The sequence below is a fragment of the Dermacentor albipictus genome, chromosome 3, assembly GCF_038994185.2.
Source record: "Dermacentor albipictus isolate Rhodes 1998 colony chromosome 3, USDA_Dalb.pri_finalv2, whole genome shotgun sequence".
NCBI classification, from domain to species: Eukaryota; Metazoa; Arthropoda; class Arachnida; order Ixodida; family Ixodidae; genus Dermacentor; species Dermacentor albipictus.
Window position 1 is genome coordinate 43434731 of NC_091823.1, and position 11660 is coordinate 43446390.

General features: G+C 45.6%; 1 protein-coding gene across 2 annotated transcripts in view; it reads left to right on the top strand.

The window, feature by feature from the left end:
* Nucleotides 1-4501, top strand: part of LOC135902516 (zinc finger protein GLI4-like) — a 41865-nt gene extending 37364 nt beyond the window's left edge. For both annotated transcript variants that reach the window (XM_065432631.2, XM_065432630.2), the window contains exon 6: nt 1688-4501. In XM_065432631.2, coding sequence (XP_065288703.1) covers nt 1688-1988 — 301 coding nt within the window. In that variant the 3' untranslated portion in view covers nt 1989-4501. The remainder of the gene's footprint in view (nt 1-1687) is intronic.
* Nucleotides 4502-11660: the final 7159 nt, after the last annotated feature.

Sequence of the window (11660 nt, forward strand, 5' to 3'; positions counted from 1 at the left end):
GGAGGAAAGGATCTGCTAATCCTCCTCGTTAGCAGATACTTTCAGTCATGCGCTTTCGTCCACTCTGCGGGCTTCCGCAGAAGTGATTTGCCATATTCAGTATCCCACTGCTTCGAGTTGATTATTTCAACCTCTGTGTGATCTGAAAGCTCCCTGGCTAGCACAGATGGCACAGCGACCGCCTCGGCAAGGCGTTGGTCCCAGGTTTCAATCTTTCCACAGTCCAGGAAAATGAAAAGCTGCAATTAAACGTATTGCTGCTCCAGCTGACTGTTATTTTCTCGCAACTGGTGCTGGCCAGTTTCTAGCAAGAACGTCTACTGAAACCAGTAAAATTAAATTTAGGCATTCCGCCGCTACTGTGAATCTTGATGAATAGGATGTAGAATTTTGAATCGATTCTTCTGTTTGACTAATTTGAAACAGTCGCCGCAAGATAACCGAGGGAAAGCGTGCGAACTCATAGTGTACGAGTGCGTCCTACATTTACTTTCGCTAGAGTAACCACTAGAAAGTGACGCATACATATCGTACATACAAAAAATTACTAGCGCTGAAAACTTGTTCTTTCTCTTGTATGCTCAGAGTAGGTCGCATGCTCCAAGGCATCTAAAACGAATGTTGCGTCTATATTCTTTTGGCGCGCACAATATTCTTGATTGCAATGTTACCAAAAAAAAAATTGGTTAAAGCTCGCAGGTTCACATGCCACACTTGAGTTACTGTATTGCGTTGGCATTGTTTTATTATCGTTCGATTTTATCCATCGACATTGCTTCTTTGGAATCGCCTTTACGCAGAGTAGTGTAGTGCAGAGCATTACGCAACCCAGCCAGCCAGTCGTGCAATGATTGCCACTTTTGTCATGTGCCTATGTATGTGCCGCTCCGGCGCTTCTCGCCTGCTACTACACTCTCAACGCGACATCAGTAAAGATCACTGCAATGCTATCACACCAGCACTTTTGACAGGACAAATACTGTGCATCGGTGCCAGTACAAGCTCATTCACGCATTCAATATAGGCGTACCTTGCAACGCATCGATGCCCTCAATATTGAACCCGTGCAGAGTTCTGTTAAATGCAAACGCATTATCTAAGGCAATTTTGTTGCCGCCATTACACACAGTTGGCTGCCATGCAATTCAGGCATGCATCCATGCATGCAGTGTCCCCCATACCAGTGCATCTATTCGTGCTTGAAGCGTCAACTATCGAGGCTTTATAACAGCGTTTTCTGTCTGTCGTCTCGGCTCCATGCAAAGTTTGACATCGAGTAAAATGTGCAGGCTTTAAATAAACGAGACCACAGAACCAGATATTGTGGTGGAAATTGCTGTAGTTTGAGAAAAGTATGCGTCAGTACTGGCTGAAGTTTTGATAAGCTAATTAGTCAACGTCCAACTTGTCAGAAATTTCTAAAGATCGACTAATCGCAGAAGTGTCGTTCGGATAGCTTTTGAGCGATTTCTAAACTTGTACATGATCTCCGTAAGGAAAAGGCAAGACCTGTAAAACGTTACATGTATGTTTTTCTGCGAGACCAGAGTACAAATCCGGTAGTTATACTTGAAAGTGGTGGTTAGCCGAGCTTGTTGGTACGACGAGATATGCTCTTGCAAACGGCGAGCGAACCTGACTCTGATGTTCGTTTGCCGACGTCTCCCTCTGTCCGTCGTTTCTGCAGGCACATGCTCGTCCACACCCGAGAGAAGACATACGGGTGTGGTCTATGCGGCTACGCCACGCCGTCGTCGTCGAACCTTGAGCGCCACGTGGGCACGGCAAAGTGTCGTCGGGACGCCCGGCGGATCGCCGCGGGTCTCGCCGAGCGACCCCAGCCGGAAGGCCTGGTGGCAATCATACCGGACGTCGCGACCATGCTTGCCGTGCGTGGTCTGCTGGAGCTAGGCCGCGGCGTAAGGATCTTTGGGCGGGGCCGTTGCGCCCGTCAGCGGGCACAAGGTGTGAAAAAAAGGAAGGTGTAGAGCGTTCTTCTGAAACCCGGTGCACGTGCTTCGTGACAAGTTGTCCCGTTGTTGCTCTTCGATCAGGGCTGCCATTACGGACCACGTATTCGGCTTCGACAAACAAAAAATGCTCTTCGGTAAATCAAGCATTGGTTAAATGTCCAGACTGGCTTCAGGACAACATTAATTTGGGCTAAATGGTGCATACATGAATTACGAAGGAACAGCGCCAACTAAGAGGAGCACGAGAGGGAGAACGACACAGGACTGTCCTCACTGTCCTGTGTAGTTCTCACTCTCGTGAACGTCTTAGTTGGCGCTGGTTCCTTCCTAATTCAAGCCCAGAACCCAAAATAGCACCCCCACCTCCACCCCCCGCCTATTTTGGGTGATAGGGCAATGTTTGATTTACCAATGCGAGAGCGGTTAAACTACAAGTTTTGCTTCTGGTCAGACACGCGCTCAATCAATGCAGCTGCTTACGTCGCATAACGACGGCGTCCTGCACCAGCACAACGGAGTCTTTGCTCGTCCATCCCTTACGAAAATAGTTCCCTTACGAAAAACGTCGTATTACATGACATTTCAACACTCACTGAACCAGCATAACCAGACTTCAATGACATTTCTGTTGTGCATTGAGCCATCATTTTTTTCCGCTGACGACGTCATATTGACTTCTCGTATCTTTTACGTAAGGTTAGTATGTGGTTTTGACAAGTAAAACCCCATAATTGATTATGAGGCATGCCGCTTTCTATTCCTAGTCGGTCAACAAATTCGGTCGACATTTTACACACGATGCAGTAAAACCTCGCAGCATCGTTTGTTTCCAGAATCTAGCGGCTGTAATCAAAGCTATTGAAATAACCAGACCACCTAGAGACACATTCATCAGTTAATCTGGCGTTTCATTTAGAAATCAGCCTTCTTAACCAGGCACCCAAACCAATTGGATTTATGATGTACAAGTTTAAGCGCCTCAAAAACCTTCGAGTCATAAAACTGAGTGAGGTACACAAAAATATCACTATCACTACAAAATATTGATTTACGAAGGGAAGAACTGTGTACCTGTAAAAAAAATGTTAGTCTAGACGGTGAAAGGAAAGTGACCAATTGAAGATACAACAAACTATATAAATACCAAAGTTTTGTTCTTTCTACTGGGCACAAGTTTCAGTGGCCACATTTGTCTGTACACTCGTAATCTCTGTATCCGAAGAGAATTGTCGTCGTAATAAATAGGGGCCGCCTCTTATTCAACGGAACGAGAAAGGTTTGTGTAATCGAGGACAGTGGAAATCTGTAAACTGACCAAGTTGACAAATGCATCATCACAAATTATTCCTCCCCACAAGCGAGCGAGTGCCTCATGCGATGAGCCCATAGACGTTTAATTTTCCAGCAGACGTTAGCAACCGACAAGTTGGCCTGTTCTGAGAGCTAGTCATATGTTCTACGTACAACACTACAGGCACTGCTTAAAATACGAAGGATCGTTTCTTGCTAACCCAATGGATCGATATTATATGGCGGTCGTGCAAGAACATGGTCAGCAATGTGTCACGTGGGTGGAAAATGAAATCAATATTTTCAACAAGACGGCAACCATTTTCGTTCACCTAGAATGCGTAAACCCAGATTTGCACGAGTAAGCTTTGTTACTGAAACAGTGGTGGATTGAAACCCAACAAACCACTATAGTATCCTACATCTTAATCTATAATCGCCATTTCATTCCAGTATCTGCGTTATACTGCATTCGTGTAGTGTACGTACAAACGATGCCTCACTTACATCGAATGCGCATGTTTCGTGGCAAATCTAGTTTCAGGACTGCTCCGGACATTGACAAATTTCGCCACGTTGCCAAATTCACCGCCTTGCCAGTTCTGGCGGGCTCACAGGGTCGCTAAGACCTGATTGGCTAGAAACGCAACTGTGATAACATTTAACAAGCAGCAGCAGACTCTGCGAGCTCTCAGCTGCACTCTGGAATAAATGTTTACATAAATGTTTACATAAATGTTTAAATGAATAACCACAAATCTTCAAAACTCATCCACCGCAAGGCCCGGTGAGAGTGCGTGCCTGCATCAGATGATCATGGTCCAACTTTCGTTTTTTTTTCTTGGCACCAACAGCCTTTTCAATTCATGCTCGCCAGCATTCTTTAGGGTGTCCTATTTATAGCGCGTGAGAGTTAAGCAATCTGCTCATGCTGTTGCGAGCACCTGCACCGGGTTTCTCTAGACGCTCTCTTCCTGACACTTCATTCCTTTGTCCGCCTTCGTTACGCGCAACGGCCTGTGTTCGATCTCCGTGAGCATGTGCCCCGTGAGTCTGCGCATATTTTTACACGATGCTGGCTTGGCCCTCATATACTTCAGTTATTTGGTCATTCATCATTTCATTGTCACGTCTATTTTTTTTTCACTCGCCCTCTTTTCATTCCTTGTGATCAGTGGCGTAGCCAGAAATTTCGTTCGGGGGGGGGCTCACTTTGCAGCTCGGCCTGCTCCTTATAAAATTAGTCGAGGGATCAATATATATATATATATATATATATATATATATATATATATATATATATATATATATATATATATATATATATATATATATATATATATATATATATATATATATATATATATATATATATATATATATATATATATATATATGTCATTCAACAACCTTGTTAATATTTTTGTACATATGCAACGAACAGGGGAAAATCTCAACGACACTTTCCTTTGTAAGAATGTATTGCGCAGGACTGTCAGCGGTTGTTCATTGCGAGTAATTGCTCCGAAATTAAAGTCGCAACAGAGAGCACATATAAAAAGCAGGAGTTCTGCAACATATACGAGGGCGAGTCAAATGAAAGTGAGCCAATTCGAATATATGACAAACCGGGTACTTTATTTAAAAGTAGTCACCATGAGTATTTAGACACTTGTTCTACAAACGAGTCGCGTAATTCCCGTATCATAAAACTCCTTGGATTGCTGCCTCAAAAATCTGTAGATGACTACACGTCATCTTTCGACACGAATCTGGTTCCCTTGAGCAGTTTCTTCAAATTTTACCAAATGTGGAAGACGCAAGGCAACAGGTTTGGGCGGCATGAGGGATGTTGCAGCGCTTCCCACTTGAACTTTGCCAGTTTTGTATTAACCACATCAGCGACGTGGGAACGGGCAATGTCGTGAAGGAAGATGTCCCCAATGCGCAATTTTCCACGTCGTTTGTTCTTAATTGTGACACGCAGCCGATCCGATCTTTCACAATATCTGAAACGATTTAGAGTCTCTCCAGGTTTAGAAAATTCGATCAATAGTGGCCCCTAACGATCTAAAAAGAAGTCAACGCTTTTCCGGCATAACTGACGGCCTTTGTTTTCCTTGGGAGCGGTGAATTCAAATGTTTCCACTGTAAGATTTGCCGTAGTGTTTCAGGCTAGTAGTAGCGGCACCATGTCATCCCCGGTCACAATTGCAGACAAAAAGTTGTTACCCTCATCTGGGGTTCTTTGACGTGCACTTAAATCTAAGTACACGGGTGTTTTCGCATTTCGCCTCCATCGAAATGCAGCCGCCTTGACCAGGATTCGATCCCGCGACCGCGTGCTCAGCAGCCGAACACCATAACCACTGAGCAACCACGGCCTTTTCGATTGTGTTGGGGGGGATTGCACGGTGGCTTTAGCCCGGCCGTGGATCGTCTTGGTAACTTTCATGTGCTTCTTTGAACAGTTTGCTACAACGCTTCTTAGTGGCCAATGAAACGCAATGTTCAACGCATACGGCAGCCATACGGCGAATAATTTCTTTTTGGGAAACATCTTCATTTGTCAAAAACCTCACGACACCAAGCTGTTCAACTTTTGAAGTGTCGATAATGTCATGCAACCATGTTAAACCCCATGTATGAGAGCATTAAAGAACATTTAACCTCACCTCTGCATGTCACTTGTAAATGAGATGCGTATGTGCTACGCGCATGCCTCGAAAATAATGAACCGAACCATTATTGCGCCGGGCGGGTTGTCTCACTTTCATTTGACTCGCCTTCGTACATTAGAAATGCGAAGATACGATGGAATATACAAATGTGAAGATACAGTTTGATACAAGGCAAAAAATTGTCACTGGAAACAAAGTTAACTGCGCATATACACAAAACCTCGCAACAAGATGTTTAAATATACGCATAAGCCTCCAATAAATCTACGTACCTAAGAAAAAGCCACTATATATAATGCGTCAATTAAGGCAAATAAGCAGGTTGCGCAACCACAGATTCACAGATCACAGCACCCCCCCTCCTCCCTCCACTCCCAAAATGTATCGCGTGCGACGGAAGGCGGCGCGCTTCCTCCCCGCTTTTCTCCCTTGCGCACACAAGACACAGCCACCATCGTCGGCTCACCACCTCCCCTTCCCCCCCGCACGCTTTCACTCGGACATAGAGCATGCGGCGCGCGGTCACGATGTTATCGCCCTTGGCCTTTATTTATACGGAACATGAGGGCAACGACAGGAATGCGCCTGGAGTCTTCATAGAGCTGCTATCGCAATAATAAAATAGTATCCGGCAACTGAAGCATCCCGTCGCCCATTACTTTTCGCAAAAGAAGTAACAAAATCGAACTTTCACCATGCGAAAATTCGCTGCACCGCAATAATGTCTTCTTTTTTTTTTGTGGGCGGGGGGCGGCGAAAAAGTATAACGCAAAGGAAAGCATGTTGGCTACAATCGAATGCCTACTTTGGGCACCCAGTGTGGCTACCGAACGATTATCGAAGAAAGCGTGTGAAGCTTGGTCCACAGAAAACCATACGCGTACGGCTCGGTATCCTACACCGGCGAGACAAAATTTTCCGGAGTGGTTGCGCTCAAGCGAACGCGTTGAAATCCATCGAGTCCCCGCAGTGCTGGCGGCGAGCGACTATGCATTGTTTCTTTTTCTCGTCTGCTAGCCAGAAAGCGTCCAAAACTCTGCCAGGCGAAAATGCAGTCGGCCAGAGAAAAACAAACGCGCATCCAAGTGCGCCGCGCGGTTATCGATGCGGCACGAGTAAAACGCATGCGCTCTGGCTGGATCGGAAGCCCGCGGGTTGCGAGAACAAAAAAAAAGAATGAGAAAGAAAGGAGAAAGAGGCTCAATATATCCTCGCGAATAAAAGTCCAGGTCGAAAAATAAATAAGAACTTAGTTACAATGGTGGCTTTAGTGTCTTGACATGGATGCTTTGGCGCAGGTGAAAAAAAAATGTTTATATTCTTTTCTGTGACCTGATGGCACAAATGAACCACCAGAACGCTTTGTCTCATTGGACCTCGCTGCGTGCTTTGTCAACTTGTCTGATAGTATGTTGATTTCGCTTGTCTCGTTGTATGGCCCGATGTACGACTTTAGAAAAGTCGATGCACCTTTGGCGTCAAATGTTTACAGCAGCATTAAACCCAAAAAGTTCCGGAATCGAAAATCTAAAGCACGACTTTGAAAATGTCAATGGACCTTTCGCATCAAAATGTTATGAGAACTTTGCACCCACAACGTTTCAGAATTGAAATCCAAGCGCTTCGTAGATTCCGCAGCCTCCGCGAAATGCCGAGACGACCCCCCCTCGCCTTCAAAACGCCCTTGAAATTTTGTGCCCAGTGGGGCTCCTTGCGTTACGATATGTGACTCCCTATGCATGGGGCGTTGCCCCGAAATCCAGCCCGATTTAGCAATGTTCGCGCTAAAATGTCTTTTCGAGCGTGAATTAAGAACATTCTAGACAAAATCGAGCATGATTTCTGGCGCCGGGAGTTGTTTTGGTCGGCGGCACATGACTGCACGAAAAAATTTCGGGGGGGGCTGAAGCCCCATAAGCCCCCCCCCCCTGGCTACGCCCCTGCTTGTGATCATGTTGACATGTGCCAGACATGTATTCTCTTCCAATATAGCCAACACACGATGTAACCCCTCATGTCATATTTAACAAAATTAGAGGGCAAACAATTCACTGAGGTTTCGTAGTTTGACAGCATCATGTTTTTTTCTTTCAGCTTAATTTTTTTTTTGAGCAGTTCTTTATCCACATGAATTTTTGGCTACCCCGGTAAGAAACTTAGTAGTCATTCACCATCTTGCAACTCGGTGATTTCGATCTTCATACGATATAGGATTGTAAATGTGGATTCACACATGGTCTACGGACAGGATGGAACACGTCTGCGGATGTGTATGTCCGGACTGCATGCCGCGTAACTTCTAGACCGCACCGCGCGCAACATTGCTGGTTCGACGCGCCTTTGTCCGAGGATTGATCCAGGGATTCCGTACTCTGTGTAAATTCACTTCACTTGCAAATGTCTGCACTCTGCGACATGCCTGAGCACCCAATAATGCTTCCAAAGGCACAATTGTACGAAGCGTTCTCTCAACGCAGGAGTGTTCTGGCACAACTTGCCTCCATTAGCGCAGAGTCCAATCAACTTGGTCATTCAGAGACGCACAGTAATTACCACGAAGTATCGATACGTATGCCCGATCTCTGTGACAAGCTACCATGGTGCTGTTCTTTAATTTTCCATGTTTTGATCTCGCGATATATTGGTTCATTGCCTCTTTCATTGTCATCCATACAGCGTGCATAACTCCGGCTATACGTTGCCTTTACTGCAAGTGAGTTTGTCAACTGTTCCGACGCGTGCTGCCATCTGTGACAGTCACCGTTCTTTGTGTTCATGCTGTGATAATACCCTGCGACCTTCCATACTGTTATAATACCATGTGACCTTCCATACTGTTATAATACCCTGTGACCTTCCATGCTGTGATAATACCCTGTGACCTTCCATGCTGTGATAATACCCTGTGACCTTCCATGCTGTGATAATAACATGTGACCTTCCATGCTGTGATAATAACATGTGATCTCCCATGCTGTGATAATAACATGTGATCTCCCATGCTGTGATAATAACATGTGATCTCCCATGCTGTGATAATATGTGATCTCCCATGCTGTGATAATAACATGTGATCTCCCATGCTGTGATAATACCATGTGATCTCCCATGCTGTGATAATACCATGTGACCTTCCATGCTGTGATAATACCATGTGACCTTCCATGCCGTGATAATACCATGTGACCTTCCATGCCGTGATAATACCATGTGACCTTCCATGCCGTGATAATACCATGTGACCTTCCATGCCGTGATAATACCATGTGACCTTCCATGCCGTGATAATACCATGTGACCTTCCATGCCGTGATAATACCATGTGACCTTCCATGCCGTGATAATACCATGTGACCTTCCATGCCGTGATAATACCATGTGACCTTCCATGCCGTGATAATACCATGCGACATTCCATGCCGTGATAATACCATGCGACATTCCATGCCGTGATAATACCATGCGACATTCCATGCCGTGATAATACCATGCGACCTTCCATGCCGTGATAATACCATGCGACCTTCCATGCTGTGATACCATGTGACCTTCCATGCTGTGATAATACCATGTGACCTACCATGCTGTGATTATACCCTGTGTTGAACAAACTGTCCCGTACATACTTCTACGTTTGAATAAAGCCACTCTTACAATTTTAACACTCGTGTGGCGGATTGTTTCGTGCCTACTTTCTCCAGCTGGTCTGCTTGCGCTCGGAAAGCGTCGTCCAGAATTAAATCGTAGTGACCTATTGCATTACTGGCGGGGCAACTCTGACGCTCCAATTAAAGAAGTTCTGAAACATGTCAGTTGAGCCAGTATGCAAATAGTGGGTATGGTACATGGACGTGCCTAAACTTCGCCCTTTTGCTTAATTGGCTTTGTGACTTGGCAAATCGACCGTTTCCCATGATATTCTGTGTTCTAAATGCTACCATTCACACTGAATATTAATGTACGCAGATGTAGTACTTCGGTGTGTTTAGAAGGATCATTGTTGGAAAGCGAGAAAGCTAAAGCGTAGTAAAGCCAAAGGTACGAAAATTAGACAAATCCATGAAATGCCCATTATATCGATCGTAACCAAACAATTTCGGCGCCCGTGCTCCCTCTAGTAGTTTTTGTAGGAAGATCTATGGACCGAGCATACGATAGCGTTGCGTTCTTATGCTCACGCCCATTCTGCTACATCGAAGGTAAGATCGACAGATAATTCCCTTGCATGTTGGACAAACGCTGCGCTTAGCGAGCAGTGTAAAAATTCAATCTAGGTCAGTCATGGGTTTGATAAAACTGTGCTAGTGAAATCAAGAATATAGGATTGCTCTCGAAAGAAAGACTGGTATCTACAATTAAAACTACCTCCCCTCCCAAAAACAAAGTGCGCAATGTCAGCGAAGGTCATCGCAAGTGTGCATGGATCGGACCTTCTCCATAGCCCCTGATCACGTTCATAAATGCGAAAAAAATTTACGGAGTATGCGGCGTTTCCCTCTGCGAGAGCCTGTACGACACTCGCATCAGTAATCGCTAAGGTTGGGTGTCAAGCATTTGAAAACTGAACTAATGGCAGTGGATGGATTAAATAACCTAATACGAATATTTTATTAGATAGGTTGTAGATACCGATTTTGAAGTAAAGATATTTTGAACAGTTGTGTTGAAACCAGAGCCCACGATTAAATTCTCCATCACCTCGGTGTTGTCGCTAGCATGTGGCTACTAGTGTCAGCCTTCACCACACTATCGTCATAGCGCGTGATCGTTTCTGTAGTCTTGATTAGGAGCCCACGTCTCCGGGAAAGTTGACAAGCTTGGCGAACGTGCGGGCCTCTGTGACGATTCATGGATGGTCCAGAGGCAGAATGTAACATGACTGCGACTGTCCATATGTCCAGACTGCATGCCACGTGACTGCTGGACCGAACCGCACCACGCGGTTTACTGGGGCAAGCAGTTATGAGCTAGGAATTTTAAAAATCGTTAACGTTAAAAATTTAACTTTCGGCGGGCTCATCGTAATTGGGAAATCGAAGCCACCTTTGGATCTCAAAAAATACGATTAGCTGCGAAAGTGTGACATGACGAATCTCGGCCATCGGGAGCGCGCGAAACCGAAAGGCTGCAATGAGCGCGAAGCCGCGGAACTCGAGGCGACGTTCTGCTTACGTCAGCGAGCAGACAGTGAGAAGCACGGAGCAGTAGCGCGCTGGCTGCCCGCTGCTGCTGGGTGACGTAAGCAGAAAGTCGCATCGAGGAGCACGGTTTTCCGCATAAGCACATAACCACCTTGGATTACGACTTGAATCTCGTTTCTCTGTCCACCCCACCCCTTCAATTCCACCCACCCCTTCCCACGTCCGTCCCACTTTGATGTCTGAGAAATATGGTCACATTAGTGAAGCACCCAAAGGGAAACGGCTCCCTCAGGTTAATGGAAGTCATATTGAAACAATGGAAGTCAATGGACGTGGTGGAGGAACAAGGGAGAATCGGGGTACGAAAACCGGCGGAATAAGTGTCTCGCAAAATGTTGGGCACTTCACCTATGCTGTCAGGGGTAGAGAGTAGAGCAGAAAAAAATCAGTGGCGATGTAGCGGTAAATGCGAGATAAATGCGTTAGCATTAGGACTAGTGTGTACAGAAAACCACCGGACACGGGAAAGTACCCGAGCTTCGACTCGGCGCACCCAATTGGGCAAAAGCGATCCG